Source organism: Quercus robur, chromosome 3 (assembly GCF_932294415.1).
Source record: "Quercus robur chromosome 3, dhQueRobu3.1, whole genome shotgun sequence".
Classification (NCBI taxonomy): Eukaryota; Viridiplantae; Streptophyta; class Magnoliopsida; order Fagales; family Fagaceae; genus Quercus; species Quercus robur.
In genome coordinates, this window is record NC_065536.1 from 48,883,590 (window position 1) to 48,910,595 (window position 27,006).

The 27,006-nt window shown below is 41.0% G+C and overlaps 3 protein-coding genes across 3 annotated transcripts; all 3 read left to right on the top strand.

Moving 5' to 3' along the window:
- Positions 1-12,070: 12,070 nt before the first annotated feature.
- On the top strand, positions 12,071-16,445 carry LOC126718169 (uncharacterized). Its single transcript, XM_050420255.1, has 3 exons — positions 12,071-12,299; positions 14,753-15,087; positions 15,649-16,445. Exons 2-3 carry the CDS (start codon positions 14,755-14,757, stop codon positions 16,186-16,188), a joined length of 873 nt encoding a protein of 290 aa, XP_050276212.1. The 5' UTR covers positions 12,071-12,299; positions 14,753-14,754; the 3' UTR covers positions 16,189-16,445.
- LOC126718170 (uncharacterized) lies at positions 12,730-14,064 on the top strand. The gene is made up of 2 exons (XM_050420256.1): positions 12,730-13,619; positions 13,699-14,064. The coding sequence occupies exons 1-2, from the start codon at positions 13,125-13,127 to the stop codon at positions 13,963-13,965; spliced, it is 762 nt and encodes a 253-aa protein (XP_050276213.1). The 5' UTR covers positions 12,730-13,124; the 3' UTR covers positions 13,966-14,064.
- Positions 16,446-24,730: 8,285 nt separating the features above from the next.
- LOC126718171 (uncharacterized) lies at positions 24,731-25,540 on the top strand. The gene has a single exon (XM_050420257.1). It carries the CDS (start codon positions 24,874-24,876, stop codon positions 25,327-25,329), a length of 456 nt encoding a protein of 151 aa, XP_050276214.1. The 5' UTR covers positions 24,731-24,873; the 3' UTR covers positions 25,330-25,540.
- The last annotated feature ends 1,466 nt before the right edge of the window (positions 25,541-27,006 follow it).

The window sequence follows — 27,006 nt, forward strand, 5'->3', positions numbered from 1 at the left end:
GAGTAGAGAGAAACAATGATTCAGAAAGAGAGAGGATAAACTACGTTGAGTCTCTGTGCCGAGAACGACCCAAAGTAGGAAATCCTAAGCCCACCTTATAAGTAAGTTGTGAGCCCATGTGAGGTCAAGCCCAACAGCCTCATTTCTGGCGCGCACAATTGGCACCCACCGTGGGGCTATTCTACGAAGCTGTGGTTCGACTGAGACTCATGCACGGGAAATGTCTGAAGGGCGTTCGGGAGGCCAAACCGAGAGCGGATCTGTAGGATCTTCTCAAGACTCCACACGGCGGGAAAGAACACAGAAAAGGCGTGAGGATAGGGAACGTGAGTGTAGAGAAGAAGAATCTGGCCTAGGGGAGTGGTCAAACCAGACTCACCGAACAATGTCGGGTGCCTTGGGGCACGGGCAACATGATGAGAGAGACTAAGAACTAGAGCGGCTGCACAGACTAATGAGGGATTTGGAGTTTGAGGCAAGGGGTTGGCGATAGAGAAAGGACCGAGGCAACCAAGAAAGGAGGGATGGTAGTATGGGAAATCGAGGCGAGGAGAGGTCCAGCTAGTCAGGTTCCCGTCAACGTCGGGATCGTTCCATTTCCCAAGAATCACGCCGACGCAGGAACTGCTCACACTCCCAAGAGTTGCGTTAGCGTTGGAACCGTTCACGTTCGCGCGGATATGATGACCATGGTTCGGATTCCCCGGAGGAACGGCAGCCCTACAATGCTGCCATGGACGCAATGAGCGGGGCCTTACAAAAAGCTGCTCAGTCACCGTTCTCAAACGAAATTGAACGAGCCCCTATGCCGAGCCGATTTACGCGGCCACCGTTTAACTCCTACAATGGGAAAACGGATCCGGTGGAGCACGTCAGTCATTATATCCATATGATGTCTTTGCACACACACAACGATGCGTTGATGTGTAAGGTGTCTCCCTCAAGTCTTGGCTCCACGGCCTTGAGATGGTTTAATGGGTTACGAAAAGGTTCCATTCACAGTTTTACCGAGCTGATCCAGGAGTTTGGCGCTCGATTCGTGACGTACAGCTAGGTGCTGCAACCGGTGGACGCACTGTTATCCATAAAAATGAGAGTCGGCGAAACCCTTCGGAGTTATGCTAGTCGGTATTAGGAGCTATACAATGAAATCAGTGGGGGTAATGAGAAGATTGCGGCAAGCACTTTTAGGATGGGGCTGCTCGAGGACTTTGAACTACGAGAGTCGTTGACGAAAAGACCTCCCAAGGATATGAGGCAACTTATAAGGCGTATTGAAGAGTATAAATGTCTCGAAGATGATCGGCTACAGAATAAGGGTAAGGCCTCGTTGCTGAATCGCTCCCGGCAAGGCGTTTTTGCCACGAGACCAAGGAAAGATTTCAGGATGTAGGAACCAGAAACACAAATTGGAGGGGTGAATGTGGCTTTCAAAGAGCCGGTACACAAAATTTTAGACCGGATTAAGAATGAATCTTTCTTCAGATGGCTGAACAAGATGGGGGGTGACCCGTCCCGGAGGAATCAAAACTTGTACTGCACATACCACAGAGATAAAGGGCACACCACCGAGCAGTGCTGGGTATTAAAAGATCATCTAGGGCAACTAGTGAAGGCAGGATATTTGAAAGAGTTCGTAGTGGATTCCGGTAACCGGGATATCGGCCATGGTGCTTAGCAAAAAGGGAACCCCCTCCCGCCGCCATTGGAAATGATCGAGGTTATCCATGCTGCCCCGAGGGGTGCGGCTATAACTAGAAGAGAAGTGTTAGCAGTGGCGCCTAAAGAAACCTGCACAGAAAGACAACCACGTGAAAAGAGAATAAAAGTTGGCCGGCTGGCAATTTCTTTTGACGAGGAAGATCTAGAGGGAACAATCCAACCACATGATGATGCGTTGGTAGTAACAGCACGGATAAACGGCTTCTTAGTGAAAAGGGTGATGATAGACCAAGGAAGCGGAGCCGATATAATGTACCCAGATCTATTCGAGGGGCTCAGATTAAAAAATCAAGACTTGACGAAGTATGATACGCTGTTGGTCTCATTTGATGGAAGAGTGGTGATCCCTGAAGGTCAAATTTCCCTTTCGGTGAATATGGAGGGCAAGGAAGTGATAGTGACCTTCATAGTAGTCAGATCGTTCTCCCCATACACGGCAATCCTAGGAAGGTCGTGGATTCACGCAATAAGGGCTGTTCCGTCCACCCTGCATGTGAAAGTTAAATTTCCTACCGAGCATGGAGTTGCTGTAGTACGAGGAAACCAGCAAGTGGCTAGGTAGTGCCTGGTCGCCGTGGTCAGGTGGAAGGGCAAGCAAGTTGAACAAAAGGAAACCACCGAAAAAGCATCTTTATAGTAATTACAGAAGCCCCAAGAAAAAGAAGGGACGAGTTGTGTCGAAGAGCTGTTGAAGGTTAAAATTTTTCCAGACACTGACAGGTATTTTCAAATAGGGATGAGCATGAAGGACCAGGATAAGGTAGAAATGTTGTTATTCCTTTTACAGAATGTGGATGTCTCTGCATGGAGTCCGTACGAAGTGCCCAGGGTAGACCCCGAGTTCATTGTCCATAAGCTCAATGTGGACCCGTCATTCCCCTGGAAGAAGCAGAAGAGCGGCAAAAGAGCATGTCGTTGCGGTCAAGTTGGAGGTCCAGAGGCTGAAGGAAACTAGGGTGATAAGAGAAATCTTCTTCCTGGAATGGTTAGCAAATACCGTGGTAGTGAAAAAGAAGAATGCCAAGTGGAGGGTTTGTGTGGACTTCATAGACTTAAACCGGGCATGCCCGAAAGACCTGTACCCAATGCCGAAGATTGATCAATTAGTAGATGCTACATACGGACACTCGAGGATAAACTTCTTGGTCGCCTTTCAGGGGTATCATCAGATTGCCCTAGCACCCGAGGACCGAGAAAAGACAGCATTCATCTTCCCGGATGCAAACTATCACTATAACGTGATGCCATTTGGGTTGAAGAACGCTGAAGCCACATACCAACGAATGATGACAAGGATGTTCCGAGATAAAATTGGGTGCACGGTAGAAGTATACATCGACGATATGGTAGTGAAGAGTAAACAGGAAGCACGGCATGTAGAAGATCTTCAGGGAGTGTTTGAGGTATTCAGGCAACATAGGCTGCGCCTAAATGCTGAGAAGTGCATTTTCGGCATGGGGGCTGGTAAATTCTTAAGGTATATGATCACTAATCAGGGAATAGAGGCCAACCCCGATCAGATCGAAGCCGTGAATCGCCTCAGGCCGCCGAGCAATCCCAAAGAAGTGCAAGTATTGACCGGGATGTTAGCCGCACTTAACCGGTTCATTTCCAATTTGCTGATCGCTGTAGACCGTTCTATCAACTTCTGAGGAAGTGGAAGGGATTTCAGTGGGATGAGAAGTGTGACAAAGCCTTTCAAGATTTGAAGGAGTATATGACGCAAGCGCCTATGTTAACGGCCCCAGATTCCGGAGAAGATTTATTCATGTACCTCTCGATGTCCGATCATGCCGTAAGTAATGTGCTGCTAAGGGACCGAGGAATACAACAACCAGTGTATTACATAAGCAAAATCTTGATTGATGCCGAGACAAGATACCTACCTTTGGAGAAGTTAGTGTTGGCCCTGGTGCACACCACAAGGAAGCTGCCACATTATTTTCAGGCTCATACTGTGTTCGTCCTGATTGAGTATCCTTTACAGTCATTGTTAAAAAGATCAGACTTCATGGGCTGAATAGCTAAGTGGGGGACTCGGCTAGGTTCCTTCGACATAAGGTACAGGCCGCGAAGCTCAGTAAAGGGGCAAGTCCTTGTTGATTTCGTTGCGGAGTTCTCCCCTAAGAACGACGGGAAGATGATCAGTAATGTAAAGAATCGCCCGTGGAAGGTGTTTGTTGACGGCGCTTCGAGTGTTATGGGGGCCGGAGCCGGAATTGTCGTAATCACTCAAGAGGGGATACGACTGGAGCATTCCTTCAGATTAGGGTTCAAAGCCTCTAATAACGAGGCCGAGTATGAGGCCTTTCGTGCCGGATTAAGGACCATTTTATGCCTGGGTGCATGAGATGTGGAGATTTATTCGTATTCTCGGCTGGTTGTGTATCAGATCCAGAGGAGCTTTGAAGCTTGGGATTCTCGGATGAAAGCCTATCTAAGTGCAGCAAAGCAAATCATTACCAAGTTCGGAACGGTGAAGGTGGCCCAAGTCAGTCGGGCACAAAATAGACACGCTAACTCACTAGCCACGTTAGCCTCGTCAATGGTCGAGGACATTCCTCGGCTGATCAAAGTAGAGCTTATAAGGGAGCCAAGTATTGGCATGACAGATAACTGCATCATGGCTGGGGCCGGCGTCGCCAGAATTTCAACAACCAGGCCGTGTTAGATGGACCCAATCATTGACTTCTTGGCCGAGGATCGAGTTTCGGATGACGAAAAAGAGGCCAAAAAGATTCGTCGGGTAGCTTCTCGGTATTGGCTGTCAGCAGATCGCAAGTTATACCGGAGATCTTTTGGAGGACTGTACCTTTCATGCTTACATCCAAAGAAAGTAAATGAGCTTCTGTCCAAACTACATGACGGCGTGTGTGGTAGTCATATAGAGGGATGCTAGTTAGCACACATAGAGATGACTCAAGGATTTTGGTGGCCACAGATGCAGAAAGATGCAACGGAATATGTGCGCAAATGTGAATAATGCCAAAAACACGCTCCCCTAATCCACCAGCCAGCAGGTCATTTGAATCCCGTCAATAGTCCATGGCCGTTTGCACAATGAGGGCTAGATATTCTTGGCCCATTCCTCCGAGCAACAGGTAACCGCCGGTTCGTGTTGGTGTCGATTGATTATTTCACGAAATGGGCGGAAGCCTAGGCCCTGGCAAATATCCAGGATGTAGACGTGAAGAAGTTTGTGTGGAAGAACATAGTCACAAGATTCGAGGTGCCGGACTCACTGATATCAAACAACGGGCTACAGTTTGACAGCAAAGCTTTCCGAACCTTTTGCAGTGATCTTGGCATCAAAAACAAGTATTCTACTCCGACGTATCCCCAAAGCAACGACCAAGCTGAGGCGACTAACAAGACCATTTTGAACGGGTTGAAGAGAAGGTTGGACGGGGCGATGGGAAGATGGGTCGAGGAACTACCTAACGTTTTGTGGGCTTACCATACGACCCCAAGAAGGTCCACAGGGGAGATTCCGTTCTCCTTGACGTATGGAGCAGAAGCCATGATTCTGGCCGAAGTGAACTTGTGCAGTGCACGAGTTACAAAATTTGACCCCGTTCGGAACGATGGTTTAATGCTAGAGCACTTGGATTGGTTGGAAGAGTGCCGAGGAACAGCAACAATACGGCTAGCGGAATACCAGCAGAGACTTGCCCAACCATACAACCGAGATGTAAAAGTTAAGGAATTCAGTGCCGGAGACTTGGTGCTAAGAAAAGTTGTGGGGAACATATGGGATGTAAGTGTTGGGAAGTTAGCTCAAACTTGGGAGGGAACGTACAGAGTCACTGCCATTGCAGGTGCGGGAGCGTACTATCTAGAAGACCTTGACGAGAGGCCACTCCCCCGGCCATGGAATGTCCACAACCTTAAGAAGTTTTACCACTAACCATTCGTGCACGGAAACGTAAGTCTAAACCTTGTACACCGCTCTAGTCAATATGATGATGAAGTTCCTTATTGCAGTTATATTCAATTTCATTATTGCACATTAGGAATCAATTAATTGCATATTTAGTATTAATGAATCACGTTAAGGACAGAAACCTCATTCTCGGTTCGATCAATATCACCGAGCAGGTGGAAACCTTATTCTAATAAAAAATCCTAAGGACAGAAACCTCATTTTCAGTTCGATCAATATCACTAAGCAGGTGGAAACCTTATTCCTATAAAAAATTCTAAGGATAGAAACCTCATTCTCGGTTCGATCAATATCATCGAGCAGGTGGAAACCTTATTCTAATAAAAAATCCTAAGGACAGAAACCTCATTCTCGGTTCGATCAATATCACCAAGCAGGTGGAAACCTTATTCTAATAAAAAAAATCCTAAGGACAGAAACCTCATTCTCGGTTCGATCAATATCACCGAGCAAGTGGAAACCTTATTCTAAGAAAAAATCCTAAGGACAGAAACCTCATTCTTGGTTCGATCAATATCACCAAGCAGGTGGAAACCTTATTCTAAGAAAAAATCCTAAGGACAGAAACCTCATTCTCGGTTCGATCAATATCACCGAGCAGGTGGAAACCTTATTCCTATAAAAAAATCCTAAGAATAGGAACCTCATTCTCGGTTCGATCAATATCACCGAGCAGGTGGAAACCTTATTCTAATAAAAAATCCTAAGGACAGAAACTTCATTCTCGATTCGATCAATATCATCAAGCAAGTGGAAACCTTATTCCTATAAAAAATCCTAAGGACAGAAACCTTATTCTCGGTTCAATCAATACCACCAAGCATGGGGAAACCTTATGCCAGAGCATGAGGCAGCTTGCCATTCATCTTCACAAGAAAGCAAATATGTGTTGTGTAAAACACCAAATATATGGGGGCTTGATTTATCCAACTGTACAAATCATCCCTGGCCATACATGCAAGAAGATAAGTGGCAACAACAAAAAAGAGGGGAAGGTAACAATACAGAACAAAGCAATAGCCAAGCCTTCACAAACATGATCAAAGCAAACACATGGCGAATAAACTATCATCCAAATAAAGTTAACAAAAAAATAAAATCAATGTTTCATTGCCAAACCCGACTACTGCATACGGGTTATCCCTGGGAAATAAAGAAATTGTTTAGTCACCATAGCTCGGTGACATAGGCAAATTTACTAGAAAAGAAATAGTATTAGAAGGCAATAAAAAGTAATAAAGGCAATAAAGAGTCGGTTCGGCAATTAGGTTGATGGAACGGAGGGTCTGGTCTGGTCGGTTGCGACATTCTACTGCTGGTCGGCCACGGGAAAAAGTAGATCCCCACCGGGCTGATCTTAAGCACAGGGGATGCTGGTGCCTTTTGTCTCATCTAACTCCACATGAGCATCAATCTGTTCCACGAATTCCCTCATGCTTGCTATTTCCTCCTCGCCAATAGGCACTGGGGGATTCTGCGTGGAAGGGGTTGAGCTCGGGAAGGGTATTTCATCAGGATCTCTTAGCGGGGAGTCCTCAGGGACCCCCAAAATCTGCAAAGCAACGAACCATTCGGCCTCAAAATCCAACCTTCAAGCCTGATTCACAACTGGCTCCACGGAATTCTTGGCATCAACGAACCCTTCATTATACCATTTTTCCTCATAAGCCTTCAAAGCCGCTCTTAGGTCGGTAAGTTCCTCGGCTTGAGTAGTGTTCAAACTGATTGCCTTAGCTAGCTTAAGGTCTGTCTCGTTCGGTTTGGCCAAGAGTTCCGCGGACCTTTTCTTTGCCATTGCCCTATTCTTCTCCGCGGCAGCAGCTTTTTTCTCGGCAACATTAGCCACCTTTACTTTCTCTTTAGCTGTTTTAACAACTGTCTCCCTTGCAGCCCTCTCTTGGTTAGCTTCCTCGACAAGTTCTTTTGCACGATCGTCTAGGATATGGGCCAGTTGAGCAGCCTAACAAAACAACAAAAATTAGTACGGCAATAAAACAAAAGGTAAATGAAAGATAATGAATGTGTAAAAGATAGTAAAGAATTAGTAGGTGAAGGGTTACTGCAATAGTATGCCATTGCAGCCTTCGCCCCATAGACTCCTCCGACCCTTCTTCGAAGGCGTGCACGTCCTCAGGCAGAAGGAGGCCCTGCGCCAAAGTTTGGGCAATGCAGCCCCCTTCACCTTTCTCCTAGATCCGCACACAAGCACTTGCGGGAAGTGGCTTACTGTCCAATAGAAACTTAGTCTTCCACGCCTGCGCGGCTTGGGAAGAGGATGCTACGCTCGGCCTAACTTGGGTTTGCAGCTCTTGAATAATAATGCTGCCGGATGGTCGGGGAGGAGTCTGGGTTGCTGTATCTCCCAGGCCAATAGACGTTTGCTCGGCAACCCTTTGCCTCTTCCGGACCTATCCGGTTTGAGAAGGAGGTGGGGGAGGAGGCGCTTGAACTTAGCTTTGAGGAGGTGGCTGCTGCACGGCTTGCCTCGCATCGGGCATGAAACAGTTTATGGTCATAGCCCTCCGGGTCACCATATCTTCGCTAAGGTAGGGCTCGGTATCTGAAAGGTTGGTTATATCAACAAAAAATTGCTCAGCTTCCTCTACGGGAGCCTCGGGTTCAACAGGTTCCTCGGGCTATGCGGGTTCTTCTTGGACGGGAGCTTCTTCTTGGACAAGTTCGTGGGCGAGGTCTCGGAGACGCTGGGACACACGCTCCGCCGACTCGTCCCGCAACGGTGCAAGCTCGTCCAAGCAAGTGTATCGCCTACCGAGATCCCTAGCTTCACCAACTGTAAACTTCGGCGGAAGAAAGTTCGTGTGCCAAACGTCTATGTATGACAAAAGGGGGCTATCAACCAAAAGCGCTTGTTTGAAGGACTGCCAGGTAGAATAAACCGGTTCAACCCCAAGAATTAGATGTGATGCTCGGAGTTGTCCGTCCCAGTGAACGTATATCTCGAACCGGAGAATAAAATTTAGGTCCTTGATGTGAACTGTCCTGACGTCCGGGACAAACACTTTACCCTCTGCAAAGAGAATATATATATACATTCATACAAGAAAATGAGATACAATATTAGTCACCAAAAAGATAAAACTACCACAAGTAGAAAGACGGTTAAGTTAAAGATCGGTACGAACCCACTTCACGTCGTGAGAGGGGGCAGGGAATTTCTCCGGTAAACCAATTGCCGCGCACCCGGACGAACTCCCTGGTTTAATTCCTATTTGAATCAGGTAGGCATGATATCAGCCGTACCTGTGTATCTCTAGTTTTTAAGTAATAATTGGTATTCTTATTCCTACAAAGACTATACATGTGGTTTATATCATGATGGTCTAATTGTAAACCAAAGGTATGGTTCAACCTACTGACATAACTAACTACCCGGTAAAAATTGGGTGGGAGTTGGTCGGGGCACAGCCCATAATACCTAAGTGTGCTGACTAAAAGAGGGTCCACGGGAAACCTAACCCCACCGTCTAGAATCACCATTAGGGGGAAGAAAGCAATACCATGCCCTCGGTGGAGAACAATTTCACTCTCATGGCAGTACGCTACTTCCACATCATCGGAGATATCAAACTTTTGCCTAAATGTGGCTAAAGACGCCGGGGTATCCAGAAGAAAAGCATAACCTATTTTAAAGCCTAATATTGAAGGAAGAAACTCGAAGAAAGAAGCTGAAGTAAAAGGAAAGGGTAGAAAACTTACTTTGGGCTCTAAGGAAGAAACGGTCTCTAGACTGGTGAGTAAGCGCTCAGATGAATGCTCGGCAAAGAGTAAACTCAGGAAATGGGGAGTGAAAAAGTAAAAGAATGTTTTGGGATAAACTATTAATAGAGGCCACAGAGAACAGGGAGACGTTTAATCAGCAATAAATAGGCATGATTAACGAAAAACTCTACGAATGCCAATAACAACCGACATGCGCGTCACTTTGGTTCATGAACCGTCAGGTAATAATGACAACTGAACCTAGCGCTCCGGAACAGCATGTCTTTTGAGAGTGCATTAATGGGTTGTCGTAACCGCCCAAATCTCTACCTGTTAATCTCCTAAAGCGAGAATGCCTTTTTGGTTCCTTGATTCTTCCCGGTAGCTGGGCATGAATCAAGGGGGGCTAATGTACGACACCAAGGTACCCAGATACAGTTGGGCCTTGGATTCAGGCCCAGCAGCATGGCCCACACCTCCAATCTCTTTCTACTCTACCCTCATAAACTACAAGCCCAAGTTTCATCACCTGACCATTGCTAGGCATAATGTTCCCAAATAATAAAGAAAAACTAAAATCCGAACACGCCATAGCATGCTCGGTAGTTCCCAGGAAACATCACTACCGGGCATTCTTACTTGAGTTGGAACCAAGTTCCAAAGCCACATTCGCCACATTCCACCCCCACCTAACCACCCACTTACAACTGATGATATTGGACCCCCAATTGCACTAACTATGGTTGTAATCATAGTCTCCCTACTAATCTAGAGCTATAAATACAAGAAGATGGAAAGGAAAAAGGGTGGTTGAGAGGTTCACAAAAAATAGAGAGTAGAGAGATACAGTGATTCAGAAAGAGATAGGATAAACTACGTTGAGTTTCTATGCCGAGAACGACCCAAAGTAGGAAATCCTAAGTCCACCTTATAAGTAAGTTGTGAGCCCAAGTGAGGTCAAGCCCAACAGCCTCATTTCCGGCGCGCACAGATATATTGCTTCCATGGCCATAGCTCTCACCTTCCTTCTTTAATTTGCTCCCCATGGTTGGGCCCTTGTTCCCCTTTCTTGAGTGTTTGTGTTTGGACAAGGGTTGTGCATGGTGGTTTGGGATTTTGTTAATGACATGCTTGGGTCGTTTGGATGATATATGTTGGGTAAGTGAAGAGAGATACTACCAATAAAATAGAAATAGATTTGAGGTACCTATTTTAATGGATTCGGTTTGGCATGATTTTTGTCAAAATTTTGAAATTGGTAGGGGTGTGCTGCCAACCAACCAAAATCGACTTGATCCAACCCAATCCATTGGATTGGGTCGGTTTTTAGGGGTTGGTCAGTTGTGTTGGGTTGTGAATTTTTTTTTTAAATGAATCAGGTTGGTTTCAAGTCATAAGATTCACAGATCCGTTTAACCCGACCCGACCCACATATATTTAATATATATTTGAAAATGTATTATACAATTTTTTTTATCTACTTTTTTGCTTCTCCTTCTAAATAAAATCCAAACCCCAAGTTCTCCTCATATAGTTTATATTGGTTTGGTATTATGCTTAGGATTAATTGGTTATAAATTTGCTTTTATTTGTGATGACGGTGTTCTAATGCTCAATTTCATAATAATAACAGTAATTAAAAAAAAAATCAACCCATAAGTTCAATTTGATTCACGTGGGTTGGGTTAGGTTAGACCCTTGTGATGAGTTGGGTTGTGTTGAATTTTTTTAACTTACCATAATAGGTTGGGTTGGGTTGGGTTGAAAAAACCTCTTAACCAGACCCAACCTGAAAATAGGAATTGATGACCGCACCATTTGACATGCAATTCTCCCCAAACTCATCAATCACTTGTTCATGCATCAACGATGGTAGCTAGGAGTGGTATTACTAGCTTGACTTTGATCAGTTTCTATAGTTTCAACTTTCAAAACTTAATCTACTAATATACAGTTATATTTACTAAATATTGAAGCTTTTTAAACGTTTTTAAAAGAAAATTCAACTTACCAATTTAAACAAACATGCCTTAGCTCACTCCTCAGGTTAAGGATGAATCTTCATTATTTTTTTATAAGCGTAGATTTGAATTAGCTCATATTTTTTTAATGTATTTTCTTTATGTAAAAGAATAAATATATATATATATATATATATAACAAAAAATAAACTAAAGACTTGTAAATTCACTTTGAAGAATCTAATACACAATCTACTTCTTTGCTTGGCACCTATGTTCACATGTAAGTGTTTCTTTGAAGACTGAACTTCCAATAGCATATTCGTCCTAATTTAGGGTGCGTTTGAATCGGCTTCAAACGAATTCAGGAAATCAATTTCTGGAAAATAGGGCGTTTGGCTGTCACGGAAAATATTATTTTCCGGAAAATGTTTTCCTGTTGACCGAAGTTTGAAGCCTTGACCACGGAAATGAATTACTGCCCTCATTTTCACTTCAATTCATTTCCGTGGCTTGCAAAACGCAGAGAGAGAGAGAGAAAAAACAGAGAACAGAAAACATAAGCGAGAGAGAAAGAACAAAAAAAAAAAACAATCGAACGAGAGAGAGAGATCAAGTGCGGAATAGATTGACGCCAACGAACGAGATCGACGCCCTCTAACGAGATCGAAGCGCGGAATAGATCGACGCCAACGAAGTCGATCGAAGCCAACGAAGTGCGAGAGCGAGATCGAAGCCAACGAAGTCCGATCCGGCCAACGAGCGAAGCTTATAGCTTGAACGAGAGCCAACGATCCGAGAACGCCGATCGATCCAGCCACCCAGAGCTCCGATCCGGCCAACCAAACACAGAAAGCACGAGAGCCAACGGTCACGCCGAGCTCCGATCTACCTCACACTGGTCACGCCGAGCTCTGCCAGACGACCACCGCGCCAAACGCCGCAGACCCACGGTGAGAAAATGACCTGCTCAAACTCACACCGATCCGCCTAGGGCGCACACCTCACCTCCGACCCACACGTCTGATCCACACACTCACTCACCTCACTGATCCACTCACCTCCGATCCACATTATAAATTTCATAGTTGTTTATTTATATAAATATTTATATAATTTTTTACATGTTTTTATTTATTAATTTTTGTATTATACATTGTTTATAACTGTGTATTTGTTGGTAATGGATATCAAAATTTTGGGACTTTTCTGATTGCAGGTTTATTAATTTTTTCAATTATCCATTGTTGATTAAACTGTGTATTTGTGGATTATGCATATGAAATGTGATGATTGGTTTATGAAACTGTGTATTTATGGGTGATGCATGTATCAATTTTGGGGCTTTTCTGATTGCAGGTTATTCCCAATTGCTTTGTGGTTTGAATTTTTTTTTAAGCTCTTTTGGGGCTTGACTGGTTATGCATGATTGGTTTTTGCTGTGATTTTTATTAGAATTTGGTTAGTTGGGTTCTGTGTAGAAATTTTGGGGCTTCACCCATGCTTGGTGTTATTATGTTCTTGCAGACCAATATGTGTGTGTTTAAACCTTCATTGAAGGTGCTTTGGGTATATAGGTGATTATAAATAGAATGTAATGTGATGGTATTGTGCTATATCAATGTGCAGTTATCAATGTGATGGTATTGTTATAGTGTAAATAGAATGCAATGTGATGGTTTGGATGTTATATGTTTGTGGCTGATTTTATTTATGGTGTAATCAATAGCATACTTGTTTACATATCTCTTAGACTACAATGTTTGTGATTTTGTTAGATGAAGAAAAAAACCAAAGCCGCAATTCTTGCATCAGTTGCATCTGTCCTCCTTGTGGGGGTTGCATTGTTAAAGAAATTACGACGTAGACGTAGAGATCTGCCTAGGGCGCCTTATGTTAACCATGCCGCCGAGAGAGAGGAATACATAAATAGTGTTTTGCATGGAAGTGAGAGACATTGTGTGAATCAACTTAGGATGAAGCCTATAACTTTCCACCACTTATGTCACACCCTCACTGAGGGGGAGCACGTACGTCCGACTGTTCACATGTCTGTTACGGAGCAAGTGTTCATTTTCTTGCACATTATTGGTCATAATGTGAGGTTTCGTGTAATGGGTGGTCGGATCTATAGATCAACTGAGACTGTTCATAGATACTTCAAAGTTGTCCTTAGGGGGGTCCTGAAATTATATAGAGCTCTAATAAGACTGCGTAGCGAAGATACACCTCCAGAGATAAGGAATAGCAGAAGGTTTTACCCATATTTTAAGGTAAATATTGCGACTTGTGTGTTTTTGTAAATTGTGAAGATTTATGTAATTTTAAACCATTATGTTTGTCAAAAATTAGGATTGTGTTGGAGCAATAGATGGTACACATGTTCGTGCATCTGTGCCACCTGAAATACAAGGAAGATTTCGTGGTCGCAAAGATGGAACCACGCAAAATGTGTTAGCTGCCATTAGTTTCGACTTAAAGTTCACTTATGTGTTGGCTGGATGGGAAGGCAGTGCACATGATTTACGTGTATTAAATGATGCATTTGCTAGGCCAGGGGGATTTTCAATTCCCAATGGTATTACACGATTACTTCACCCTTTTGGTTTGTTAGTTTAATAAATATTATGTGTTTTCCTAAACATAGTAGTGATTTGGTTTTTTTTTTAATATATGTAGGTAAATTTTATCTTGGTGATGCTGGGTATGGTAATAAAAATGGAATATTGTCACCGTATCGGAGTGTATGATATCACTTGAAAGAGTTTAGTGATCGTCCTCCTGAGAATGCGCAAGAATTGTTCAATCTCCGACACTCTTCATTGAGAACTACCATTGAGCGAGGGTTTGGAGTGGTGAAAAAACGTTTTCGAGTGTTGGATGCAGAACCATATTGGTCTTTCCCAACCCAAGTGAAAGTAGTGTTAGCGTGTTGTGTGGTTCATAATCACATTATGGGGGTTGAACCAAATGACCATATTATGGAAGATGCAATGAACCAAGTAGAGCTTAGTGACCACCAAGAAGAAACACAATCCCGTCGGGAGTCCGTCGAAGATAGTAGATCATGGAATGCTAAGAGAGATGAGATATGTCAAGCCATGTGGTCTGATTATATCAGGAGTGGAGAGTAGTACTTTATTTAGATTTTTATGATTGTAATGTGTTTTTTCTTTTTGTTTTTTTTAAAGACAATGTATGTAATATAGACTTTTGGTGATGTAATGAAAAAGTATTTTTAGCATTACATTGTTATTTGATGGTATTACATTGTCATTTCCATAGTTAGCATGTTCCGTTCTGTTGTGCACATTCATAAGCGTGGTTGTATGTGTGTTTGATTTGTTATTCATGTTCCGAGTGTAATTACTAAATGCTACTCTCACTATACTATTTTCATATGTAGTAATGTCAAAGGGTAAGGAAAAAGTTAGCGGCAGCAAGCAATTTAGGTGGCTGCCACCTATGCATGAGATGATGCTAAAGATACTAACAGAGGAGGCTGGAAAGGGCAATAAGCCCTCTAATACTTTTAGGGCCGGCTCCTTTGCTCTTGTAGCGAAGGAGATAACGGCCCATTTCGGGGTTGAGTGCCACCCTGTATTTGTGGAGAACCGGATGCGGACTCTAAGGTCCATGTGGGCAACTATTCAAGAGCTTAGAAAGAAGAGTGGATTCGATTGGGACGAAAATCTGAAAATGATAACTTGTGACGCCAAAACATACCAAGAAGAAGTTATGGTATGGCTTCCAACTATATTTTCTTAATATAGATAATAATATATGTTTTTGCATTTTATATGAAATTTATAGTGTCATTCTTTTTAGGATTCCATTGCTTTTATAAGGTTTTCCAAACATAACTTTCATGTCACCTTACCTATGTATTATATCTATACATATCTATGCGTTTTCATCTATCTATATGTGTATATGTGTCTAAGCTACAATTTTATTTGGTTCTCGGTTTGGTTGCTAATAAAATGTTGGGAAAGTAAAGAAAAGATTGATACTTTCTTTTTAAGGTGATTCTTTTAATGTTGTGCTTGCTGTTCTATTTTTTTTTCTTTTTTTTTTGTTAATTGGGCTCTCTTAGCAGTGAAGTGTGCATAATAGTAGCATAATGTATTGACTTGTTTCATCCTTATTTGAGAGTTTTTTTGCATTACTTGTTTGATTACTGAGAAAATGTAGGAAAAAGTATGGAGTATTTGCTTTAATTGTTATTGCATAGTCTTTTATATTGAATTTATGAGTGAAGTTATTATTGCATTATTATATACGTTCTTTTCTCCCTTATAGGCACATCGGAAGCATGCCGAGTATCTGAACAAAAAAATTGAGTTTTACGATGAATTAGCGATTGTGGTGGGGAAGGACACAGCCACAGGTGCCTTTGCTAAGTCCGGAGTGGATATCGAAAATGAGCCAGATAATGGGGATAATGGGGATAGTGCAGAGTTTGTGGCAGATAATGTGGATGAATGTGTGGTTGAAAAGGGGAAGAACGGAAATGAATCATCCACCACTGGGTCGGGAATTTCCAAGTCCCGCAAAAGAAGGCGTGCAGCTTCTAATGCTGATGATAGTGTGCTGACTGATCTGTCTGGTCAGCTGAAGGAAATAGCTGTCGCTCTAAAAGAAATTAATCGGGGCCCGGTAGATTACACAACTTTGTATAATGAGGTAATGGCTATGATGGCGGATGGATATAGCGAAGATATGCTCGCTACTGCCTTCGACCATCTTTGTGAGAATGAGAAGACGGCACGTGGATTTTTAGCCAAGAATGCTAGGTTGAGGAAGTTGTGGTTAGATGGTTATTTTTTCTCACAAATTTGATTTGCTTATTTCATGTTGACTGTGATGGTAGATTTAGGAATTAACTAGACATTGTAGTATTAATATTGACGTATCAATGTATTATATATGTACTCTTTTGTATTATTGGGACGATACAATTGCCCAAATTATGTATTTGTACTGTTCAGATACCACAAATAGGTATCATTTTTGTATGCCATTGAGGTGTAATGCCAATGGTGAACGATTGATGTGGCTGTTTTTATATAAATATTATGGGTATATTCGAATGATTATGTTTGATGTTGAGCCAAATGTGCTGCAATTTTTGTATTGTTACAGATATGTATAGGGAATGCAGGTTCTTGAATTTTATCTATAAGAGCAAAATATAGCATTGATCTTCTCCAATTCCTCCAAAACTTCATTCAAGGATGGACGATTTTTTAGGGCCAGATTCTAGATCATTTTCCGTAAAATGATCCAAATTATTTTCCGTAAAGTATTTTCCGAACCAAACATGGGAAAACGTTTTCCGTAAAGTATTTTCCGTAAAGTATTTTCCGTAAAATATTTGGACGAACCAAACACCGGAATTAATTTTCCGTAAAACGATTTCCGTAAAATATTTGGATGAATCAAACATCGGAATTGATTTTCCGTAAAACGATTTCCGAGACAGCCAAACACCCGAATACATTTTCCTTTTCCGGAAATTAGCATTTCCGGAAAATATGTATTTTCCGGAAAACGTTTTCCAGCAACCAAACACACCCTTAGGAGAAAATACACCTTGTTTTGGGTGTATGTTTCTTCCCCCTTACAGTTCGTGGGACCCATAGTTGATGGGTCCCACTAGCTTGTGAGAGAGAGAGAGAAAATATACAACCGAAACAAGGTATACTTTCTCCTAATTTAAGGCTTAGGCGTGAAGGCTGGAAGGAAAAAGGAAAAAAGAAATGAATTTCAAATCATATATCTTTGACTAAAAAAAAAGCATGAATTCTATTGCTTTATGTTTCTACTATAAAGAAGAAGAAAAAGGATCCCTAGTTCTCTCTCTTGAGAGCGTCTTCACTTCAACCAAGCTTTCGACAGCGCCTCTTTACTGCGGCGCTCTACCCTATACCCTCCTTCTTCTTTTCCCGATTATTTAGTCTTCCTTTGTTCCTTTCTATACTCCTATCACCATTCACCATCCTTCTATTTATTTCTTACCTTTCCCCATACTTCTTTTGCACTGTTTCAACTACCAAGACCCATCTTGTGTGTGGTGGATTGTGGAAATATAGAAGCACCTTTTACTTTATACCTTTTGTTTGTACTAAAAAGTGTTGTTTTTGTTTCAACCTTTTTCTCACGTGCTTCTTTTTGTCCTACCCTTCCTTACCTTTGACTGTGTGTCTTTTAAAAAAAAAAAAAAAAAATTATCTCGCTTCCTTGGTTTGTTCTTTGTTTGGTACTATTTGTCTCCTACTTGTGCTGACCATGGGGGACCACTTTCCAGCTAAAGAGTTTGGCTAGACTGAGAGTAGTGGGTTCGAGATCAGTGTTGGTCCCTTTGTGGAGGAATCTGATGCTTCTTCACAGGAGAGTGACGGTAGTGAAGCGCCTTTTGCCAGGCATGGCCTTGTTCTAGAAGTTGACGCTGAAAACCTTCACATGTAACGAGATTTTTGGAGCCATTGTGCCATTGGGTTCATCTTGGATTATTGAAAATTCTCCGTCCATCATCTCCAACAAATAATTAACTCTACATGGCTGATTAGAGGGGTGGTTTCAGTTATAAAGCGTGATTCCTTTTTCTATCTGATACATTTTGAGGTTTTAGAGGATTTAAACCACTTTTGCTTGGAGGGACCTTGGGTGGTGGATGGAGCTTTTCTGGTACTGGAGAAATGGAGGCCTAATCTGGTGCTTAACAGACTACAGTTGAACTTCGTCTCTCTGTGGGTTCAATTGCATGGTCTTCCCTTAGAATACCAGCATCCAGAGTTGGTGAAGCGCATAGGAAAGATTATGGGTATTTTTGAAAAAGTAGACTGGGAGGATCAGATACCTAGGAACATTAGATTTATGAGAATCAGAGTTCGGATTGACCCTTGGACGCCATTAACTGCAGGCTTCATTCTCAAAATGGATGATGGTTCGAGGACTTGGGTACAATGTAGATATGAGAGGGTCCATAAATTGTGTGTCCGATGTGGTTTGATTGGCCATACTAAAAGCCAATGCAGTGAAAGCATGGATGAGATAGAGAGGATGCTCATCAGACAACGCAACAGAATCCAATGCGTTCATTAGGTGCAATTTGGGTTTGATTCTCTGGAAGCTCACTTCCACAATGAGCTCCGAGCTTTTCACAACAAACGGCACTGATGGACTACCCAAGTCAAGTATGGAAACCTTCAAACCTCTCACCATTCCTACCTTCACAATCCAAACCATCATCTTCATCAAGCCCCACCCCAATCCAACTCCTCCTCTCACTCTGAGGAGGATGATCAGCAGGTGTTTCCTAACCCCGAGACACCCCACATCCCTAATCCCTCAAGTATTCCCCCTTCCAACCCGTTTCCCCTTACCTTGAATTCTGAAAATGAACATGCAACTTTAAATTCTGCCATTTTCTCCCTATCCTTAGGTACTTCTACCATCCTTCCCACTCCTTTCAATTCCCCTATTTCATCCCCTGCTCAGACTCACACCACAGATCCCCTTCTCAACCCCTCACTTGATCAATCCCCTGCTAACCCCATTGACAATGTCCTAAACACTGTGAACACTGCTACCTTTACCATGCGACCTCCTGGGGCCATCCCTTTTAACTCTTCTCTTCATTAGACTTAGGTTGCTGACAGAGGACCATTTATGATAAATGGTATTTGGCAAGATAACTTTAGGGCTGGTTCTGAAATTGACAGTGATGAGACAGTGGTGATGTTCAACCTTGATAGACTTAATGAGGGACGTCTTGAATGGGTACGTAGGGATGCATGGGGAGGAGGGTAGATTCCTGAAGACCTTGAACCCCTTATTGAGGCTTTGGTCCAACGGGTGGATAGAGACAGATTTAGATTGGAAGTCGGTGGATCTAGCGATGGGCCTCAAATACACAGACTTCAAACACTTGGCCAAAACCTTGATGGGCCTCACTTTTTGTCTGACCCTGATCCACATCACATTGTTCATAGTCACTCAGTGAGCCTGGATACTGGGCTTAACAACATACTACCCTCTGAATCTGTTGACTTTGGCCCAAGACCTCCTCTTTCACCTTCAATTGCTTCGGATCTTGGCACCTCAATAAATTTGCTCTGTGAGGAATGGTTGGATGGGAATCAAGCTTCCTCCAAGAAGAGAGTCAGATCAGAACTGGGAAGGATTGGAAGGAACATAAGACACAAACTCCTCTATGGATTCTTCTCAAAGGAAGGTAATCTTAGTGCATCACTTGATTCCCCCTGTTACTTTGCTGAAGCTTCTGTTTGTTTTACCAATGGAACTACTCCTTCATATCCAAATAGGTGCTGGGAAGCTGACCCTAAACAGCTTCCCCAGTAGCCATGAGGATCTTGAGCTGGAATTGCAGAGGTTTGGGCAATCCCTCTGCAATTCTACAATGTCAACAAAAAGCCCGTGAATATAAACCTGATTTTATATTCCTTATGGAAACCAAATTAGTTCAAGGGAAGGGTAGAGATATTTGGCATAGATGTGGTTTCATTGATGGTTGGGAGGTTCCTAGAGTGGGTTTTAGTGGGGGGTTGCTCCTTACTTGGATGTCTAGGCAAAGTGTTAGTATTATTTTTTAGTTTGCTCACCTTATCCACATCAACTTCTTGGATAATAAGGGTTTACCTACTTCTATCACTTTTGTTTATGGTCACCCTGAGCTAGCTAGGAGGGAAAATTTTGGCATTAGCTATTAGCTCTTAAAACTAAAGCACACTCCCAGTGGATATGCATTGGGGATTTTAATCAGATCCTGTCTAGGGAAGAGAAATTCTCATTCACACAGGGCAGTATTGCTGGTGCCAATTTACTTCAACAAGTTATTTTTGAACTAAACTTATGTAGCTTGTCTGCCTTTGGACAGCGGTACACTTGGATGAACAATAGAGAGGATACTAACCTTGTTATGGAAAGATTAGATAGGGCTTTTGCAAGTATTGATTGGCTTAATCAATACCTTTCCTACTCTCTGAGGAATCTGCCTATTGTTCGATCTGATCATGGCCTTATTATCCTGGATTTTGAATACCTCACTCCTTTTATTAAAAGGCCCTTTAGGTTTGAGCATGTGTGGACTACTCATCCTTCATGCAAAAACATAGCCCAACAGGCTTGGCTCTTTCATTCTCATGGGTCTAGAGCTGAACAATTATGAAAAAAACTCCTTAATGTTAGAAAGATAGCTTTGGCTTGGAATAAGCAGGTGTTTAGGAAAGTCAAGAGAGATATTAGACTGAAACAAGATCAGCTGCAACAAATTCAAAATTCCATTTCAACAATTGAGGATGTTAGGTTGGAAAGATCCCTTAGGAATGATTTAGAAGAACTTCTAAACAAAGAAGAGTTGATGTGGGCTCAGAAGGCAAGATCAAATTGGATTCTCCAAGGGGACAGTAATACTAAGTTCTTTAAGACTGTGATTAGACAAAGAAGGGCTCGAAATAGAATCATCCAAATCAAGAATGATCTAGGGTGCTTTACTGAAAATCCTAATGAAATTGAGGCCATCTCCACTAATCACTTTAGGTCCTACTTTCATAATTCAATTCAGTCAAGTTTTGATAGCATTGTTCAGGAACTTCAATCCCTCCCTATTTCTTCTCTCTCCCCTCAACAACTTGCTTCCCTCAACAAACCCATTATTGGTTTAGTGATTGAAGAATATGTTTTTCAAATTGGTGCCCAGAAAGCTCTTGGGCCTGATGGCATTCCTGCTTTTTTCTTCCAGAAATATTGGGGCATTTTCAAATTTAAAGTTATCAGTACTGTCTTAACCTTCTTTCATTTTGGTTATTTGTTTAAACCCCTTAATCAAAATTTTATTACTCTCATTCCTAAAATACCCTTTCTAGAAGAGGTTTCCCATTTCAAACCTATTAGCCTCTGTAATGTTGTTTACAAAATCATCTCTAAGGTCTTGGTTAATAGGTTGAAGCCCCTGATGGATGGCATTATTACCCCTTACCAAAATGCTTTCATTAAATGGAGAAACATTTCTGATAACATCCTCATCTCCCATGAGATCATTGATACACTAAGAAGGAAAAAAGGGAGGAAGACCAGTTTTGGAATGCTTAAGATTGATATGAGCAAAACTTATGATAGGGTAAATTGGACCTTCCTTAAGGCTGTCTTAACAGTAATGAAATTTGAGGACAAGTGGATTAAATGGATCATGGAATGTGTCACTATAGTTAGCTACACTCTTCTTGTCAATGGCAATTTGACTTCTTCCTTTAAACCCTCCCAAGGGTTAAGATAGGGAGACCCTTTTTCACCCTATCTATTCGTTTTCTGTGCAAACATCCTTTCTATCTCCTTATCTCAGGCATAGAACCTTAAGCAGATTCAGGGTGTGAAGGTTAGTAGAAATGGACTCTCCTTTACTCACCTCTTCTTTGCCAATGACTCACTTCTTTTCTTCAAGAAGGATAATAAGACTATTAGGAACTTGCAACTTATCCCGGATTGGTATTGTTCCATTTCTGGTCAGAAAATAAATCTTGCCAAATCAGACTTACTGTTCTCCCAATATGCCTGCTGAAGATCAGGAAAGCCTTGCTTAAACCCTTCAAGTTAATCTGGTTCAAAATCCAACCAAGTACCATGGAATGCACTTTAAGCTCAAAGGTAATAGGTGTATTGATTTCCAATTTTTGGTGGACAAACTCCACATAAAACTCCAAAGTTGGAAGGCAAGATTGCTCTCCCAAGCTGGTAGAACTACCCTTATTACCTCTGTCCTTCAATCTCTGCCTCTATATACCTTTGCTTGCTTTCAGGTTCCTAATACCATTTGTAACAAAATGGATTCTATCATTAGATCCTTCTGGTGGGGGCATGAGCAGGGATAGAGGAAACTGCATCTGCTAAAATGGGATCAGATTTGTAAACCTAAGAAGTTAGGTGGCTTAGGTTTGAAAAAGTTTAAATCCATGAACCAAGCTATGCTTGCTAAACAGTTCTGGAAGTTAAACCTCCAACCTTAGTCCCTGTTTGCTAGAACCTTTAAAGCAAAGTATTACCCTAACTGCTATATCCAGGATTGCTGTCCCAAACCACACCATTCTTGGTTTTGGAAAAATATTATTCATAATGATCACCCAGCCTTAAGGGAAGGGAGATGGTGGATTGGGAAAAGGTTTGATATTCCTCTAAACCATTCAAGCCGGTTCCATTGTCCTTCTCTAAACTTACCTGATCCTAAGTTGCCAACAGGCACGGTTGGAGACCTCATTGACCATAACACTTCTTTTTGGAGACCTGGTTTGGTCAGAGATCTGTACCCCCCACAACAAGCTAATGACATTCTCCAAATTCCAATTCCCAAATCCAATTCTGCCTAAGATAAGTTGATGTGGAAACATTCCAGCAGTGGAGAATACCAGGTAAGCATAGCCTATGACCTCATTAACAGTGAGACCTGGACAAATTCTAGATCTAATACGTTGGTTCAAGTAATTTGGACCAAGGTTTAGAAAGTGTAGGTTCCTCTTAAAGTCAATACTTTTGTTTGGAAGTTGTTGCAGGATTGCCTCCCTACATTTTCTTGCTTAAGACATAGAGCTATTCTTGTCACTACTTTGTACCCTCTCTGCAATGAAGAGGATGAGACTCCTACCCATTTATTTCTCCTTTGTTCTTTTTCTAGAGCCTACTAGCATGGCTCCATTCTTGCCATACATGCTTTAGACTTTCAGGGTACTTCTATTCAGCAATGGCTAAGCATCATCCTTAGGAAGCACAACCTCAAGGATGAAGTCTCTATGGAGTACCTGCAAAATCTGTTTACAATCCTTTGGACCATTTGGAATCATAAGAACAAAGTAGTACATGAAGGATTATCTCCTAATCCGATGCAAGTAGTTTTAACAGCTCAATCTTTATCATGCAGGTATAAGAGCTCATTCACTGCACAAGAATCTCTCACTAGAGTCTCAAACATAGATGTTGAATCCCAATCTGTAGTAGGATCATGGCAACTCATCCTAAAGGTTGTTGGTTTCAAGAATAAAAGGGAAAAAAAAGTTTCTACTATAGGGGGAGGGAGGGCTGGTGGGGTTTGAACCCTAATACCAATATATCACAAGAGGTGTTTAAAGTGGAACCATAGAGATATACTTGAATCCCATTCTAAAAGGTTTTTTTGTTTGTTTATTTGTTTATTTATTTATTTATTTAGTTTTAAGAAAGATAGTAGAGGATGATGAGATGTAGACTCCGTTTGGGAGTTGATGAAAGTTTCAGCTTATTTCAGTTTTTAGCTTATTTTTGGTATTATTCATGAGTTTAGTTGCACTTTTTGGTACTATTTATAAGTTCTATTGTACTATTCTTTTTGGTACTATTAATGGATCCCATTGTACTATTCAGCTAACTTTTTTTTTCTATATATATATATATACACATATTAGACTCATCATAAGTGCTTTGCGTATGCAATAATGCTCTTTTTTATTTATTTGTTTTTTTGGTTTAGTGTTTAAAAATAATATATATAAATAACAATTTGTATATATTTTTTTAAGAAAGAGATAAGGTAAGGTGAAATAATGTTTAAAAATGAGATAAAGATAGTGTTCTAAGTTTTAGGCTGAATGGAGAAAATAATGGTTTGGCTTACCTCTAGTACTTTTTTAATTGGACATGTCCTTTTGTTTCAAATATACAATGACAAGTGATGGTTGGTTTTAATCTCCACATTTTATTTAGTTAGTAAATGATGTAACTGTTTCTCATTAAAGCAAAAAGAGATTTCAGTTAAAAAAGTATTGGAAGTAAGCCAAACCCAGAAAATAAAAGAAAAAACCTAAAATTTAGGAATAGTAAATTACACTTTAAACCAGTTTGTATAAAATTATTTAACTAAAAGATAGAGATAGTTTAGGAATTTGTGTGAGAGAATTTTAGTACGCAAAATATTAAAAACCAAATGTGAAATCTTGTTATTAATAATATAGAACATATATATATATATATATATTAGGAGAAAGAGATTTTAGTTCGTTTCTATTTTTGATAATTTAGAAGCCAATATTTTTTAATTGGACAAAGTTTGTCTTGATACAGGTATAGAGTTCTAACTCATTAAGTGATAAATTATAAAATTATCCATGTGTATTATTTAAACAAGTTAGAGAACACGTTACTGTTATTAAAATTATATGTAAATGATATTTTCAATTAGCTCAAAACATGTTTAAAAACTTTTTTTTTTGTTTCATTCAAATTCTCTAATTTCTCTTCAGGCGGGAAAAAGCACTTTGTGTGGCGGGGCAACTATAATATGACTGAAGCACCCTCGCATAAAATTCAGCAACGTTCTTGACAATTGAGGTAATTCAAGGGTATTCTTGACCAAAATCAACAAAAGAAGAAAAAGAAAAAGATATAGGTTCAATTTCCCGCCAATTCAAAACCCTAAAATCGTTTATCCTTTCCAGTTAATCTCCGTCCTCATTTCCAAAATCGAAGCTTTGCGTTTCGTCAATGGCGGAAGAAGAAAACGCATCAATGGCGGAAGAAGAAAACACCGAGGCAATCCAACCCGAACTCCCAATCGGAAGGGTCAAGAAGATCATGAAGCTCGACAATGACATCAACAAAGTGAACTCGGAAGCCCTATTCCTCGTCACGTGCTCCGCCGAGCTCTTCCTCCAATTCCTGGCCGAGAAATCCGCAGAGATCACAACGGAGAGGAAGCGGAAGATCGTGAAGCTCGAACACATTCGAATCGCCGTCAAGAAGCACCAGCCGACGAGCGATTTCCTCCTCGACTCGCTTCCCATGCCATCTTCACAGCCTTCAGATCGTCCGGCAACCGATCAAAAGCGTTCTGGCTCAGTCTCCGAGAAACCGGTCCCTGCAGGCACACGGCGAATCGATCACATCTTTCATAAGTCGGCAAATGAAGCTCCGATTCTGATCGACAACGACGAGTCGTAGATTCTTTTCGATCGAGTACTTTCAATTATGAATGTTTGAATGTAACTTGTGCATTTTTCCTTTTTAACATTTTGTTTATGTTAAGGGAAAGATTAGAGAATTGAGACATTTTGAGATGTGCCAAATCAAGGTTAATGAATTAATCCAATTATTGTAGTTTATGTATAAATCAAAAAGTAGAAATGCTAATTGTGCGTAGTTGTGATGGTGAGGTTTGTTTTTCAAATTTAAAGAAAAGATTGTTGCAATTGGGAGGTTATAAATCCGGCGATTTATGAGGATATTGTTTTTAAGGTGAATCGATTCATCAATGTACCTTTTATGTTTTGTAGGCTAAGCATTTACAACTAGCCGGAAAATGGGCATTCAAATTGCCAAAGATTGTGTGTAAGCTACCGATTTTATGTACACTTTCAAATAATGTGCAATTTGTGGGGTCTGCAAATTGTTGCACACAATCAATTATGGGAATTGAACATTTGTTATTTCATTGGTTAATTGCAAAGTGTTTATAGCATATTTGATATTGACAATGACTAAATCTTAATTTTCTTTACAATCAAGTCTAATGACAAAAACTTTAATTACTGCTGATGTGACGTGATTTGTACGTTGTGAAAGTGGTGTTAAACGTTGATGGTGGGCTCATGTGAAAGTAATTGTTGGTATGCAGTTTGTTTGTTTGATTGTTGTCACCATCTTTTTTGTATCTCTCAATAACTTTTCTCTTTTTATTTCTTCTCTAGATTATAATTTGTTTTTCTTTTCTCCTTGCCTGTGTTCATGATTTTGATATTAGATTGAATTTGTTGATTTTTATGTCATATCACAGGAGACCAGATAGAAGACGTTAATGCAAGGGCATTAGGAAAAGTCTTTCTGAATTTTGTTTGTAGAGGGGATTGTAAAGTTGTAGATAATCACCAAATGGTTTTTGCAATAATTATGTTATTTCAAATGTCTATGATTGTCCTTCAATATATATTTTTTCATTTTTTTCTTTTTGAGTTTTTTGCTTGGGGAGTTCAACAATTGGTGTCACATTGTAACTGTACATACATGCTTTGATTTTATGACAGTTACATATGTAGTCATGCTGAGCTTATTAAAATATAAGGTTTTATATGCACAAGATTAAGAACTTGTGTTGATGACAATGCTTGGATTAGGCCATTGCATGTATGCTTCATAATGTGATTACTTATTCAGAAAATGTTTTGTGCACTAAGAAATTTGAAAATAAGTTAGGTGGGTTCAAAGAATGATATTTTATATCTGATTTGAGAGCTAAGTTTTGAACTGTGAAAACTAATTAGCAATGGATGTCTGAGATTTTGAGGTTGGTCTGTTGCTTGTAGGATTTTCAAAATAGTCTCCCATTAACCTCCCTGGCTGTGTCATTGCTCCAGCCTCCAGGCTTGGATCACCTGGGATTGACTTCCAGTATGAATATAAAGAAGGTGTAGCTCAAATAAGAATTCTGGTCCTTGCTTATTCTGGGTGTATCTGTATCTGCATCAGTTAAAATCTAGAGGAAGATAGGATAGTTTAAGTTATTAATTTTCATCTTGCATTAGTCACTGAAATTCTGAATCAGAATCTATATCTGTTGTTAAAAGATTTGATCAGATTATCAGTAATCATTTTCTTTTGCTTTTAATGTGGCAGGAAAACGTG

Coding starts and splice junctions, on each gene's coding strand:
- LOC126718170 (XM_050420256.1), top strand. CDS start 13,125: ATGAAGAAAAAAACCAAAGCCGCAATTCTTGCATCAGTTGCATCTGTC. Junction 13,620..13,698: donor GGTTTTACCCATATTTTAAG/GTAAATATTGCG, acceptor GTCAAAAATTAG/GATTGTGTTGGAGCAATAGA.
- LOC126718169 (XM_050420255.1), top strand. CDS start 14,755: ATGTCAAAGGGTAAGGAAAAAGTTAGCGGCAGCAAGCAATTTAGGTGG. Junction 15,088..15,648: donor CATACCAAGAAGAAGTTATG/GTATGGCTTCCA, acceptor TCTCCCTTATAG/GCACATCGGAAGCATGCCGA.
- LOC126718171 (XM_050420257.1), top strand. CDS start 24,874: ATGGCGGAAGAAGAAAACGCATCAATGGCGGAAGAAGAAAACACCGAG.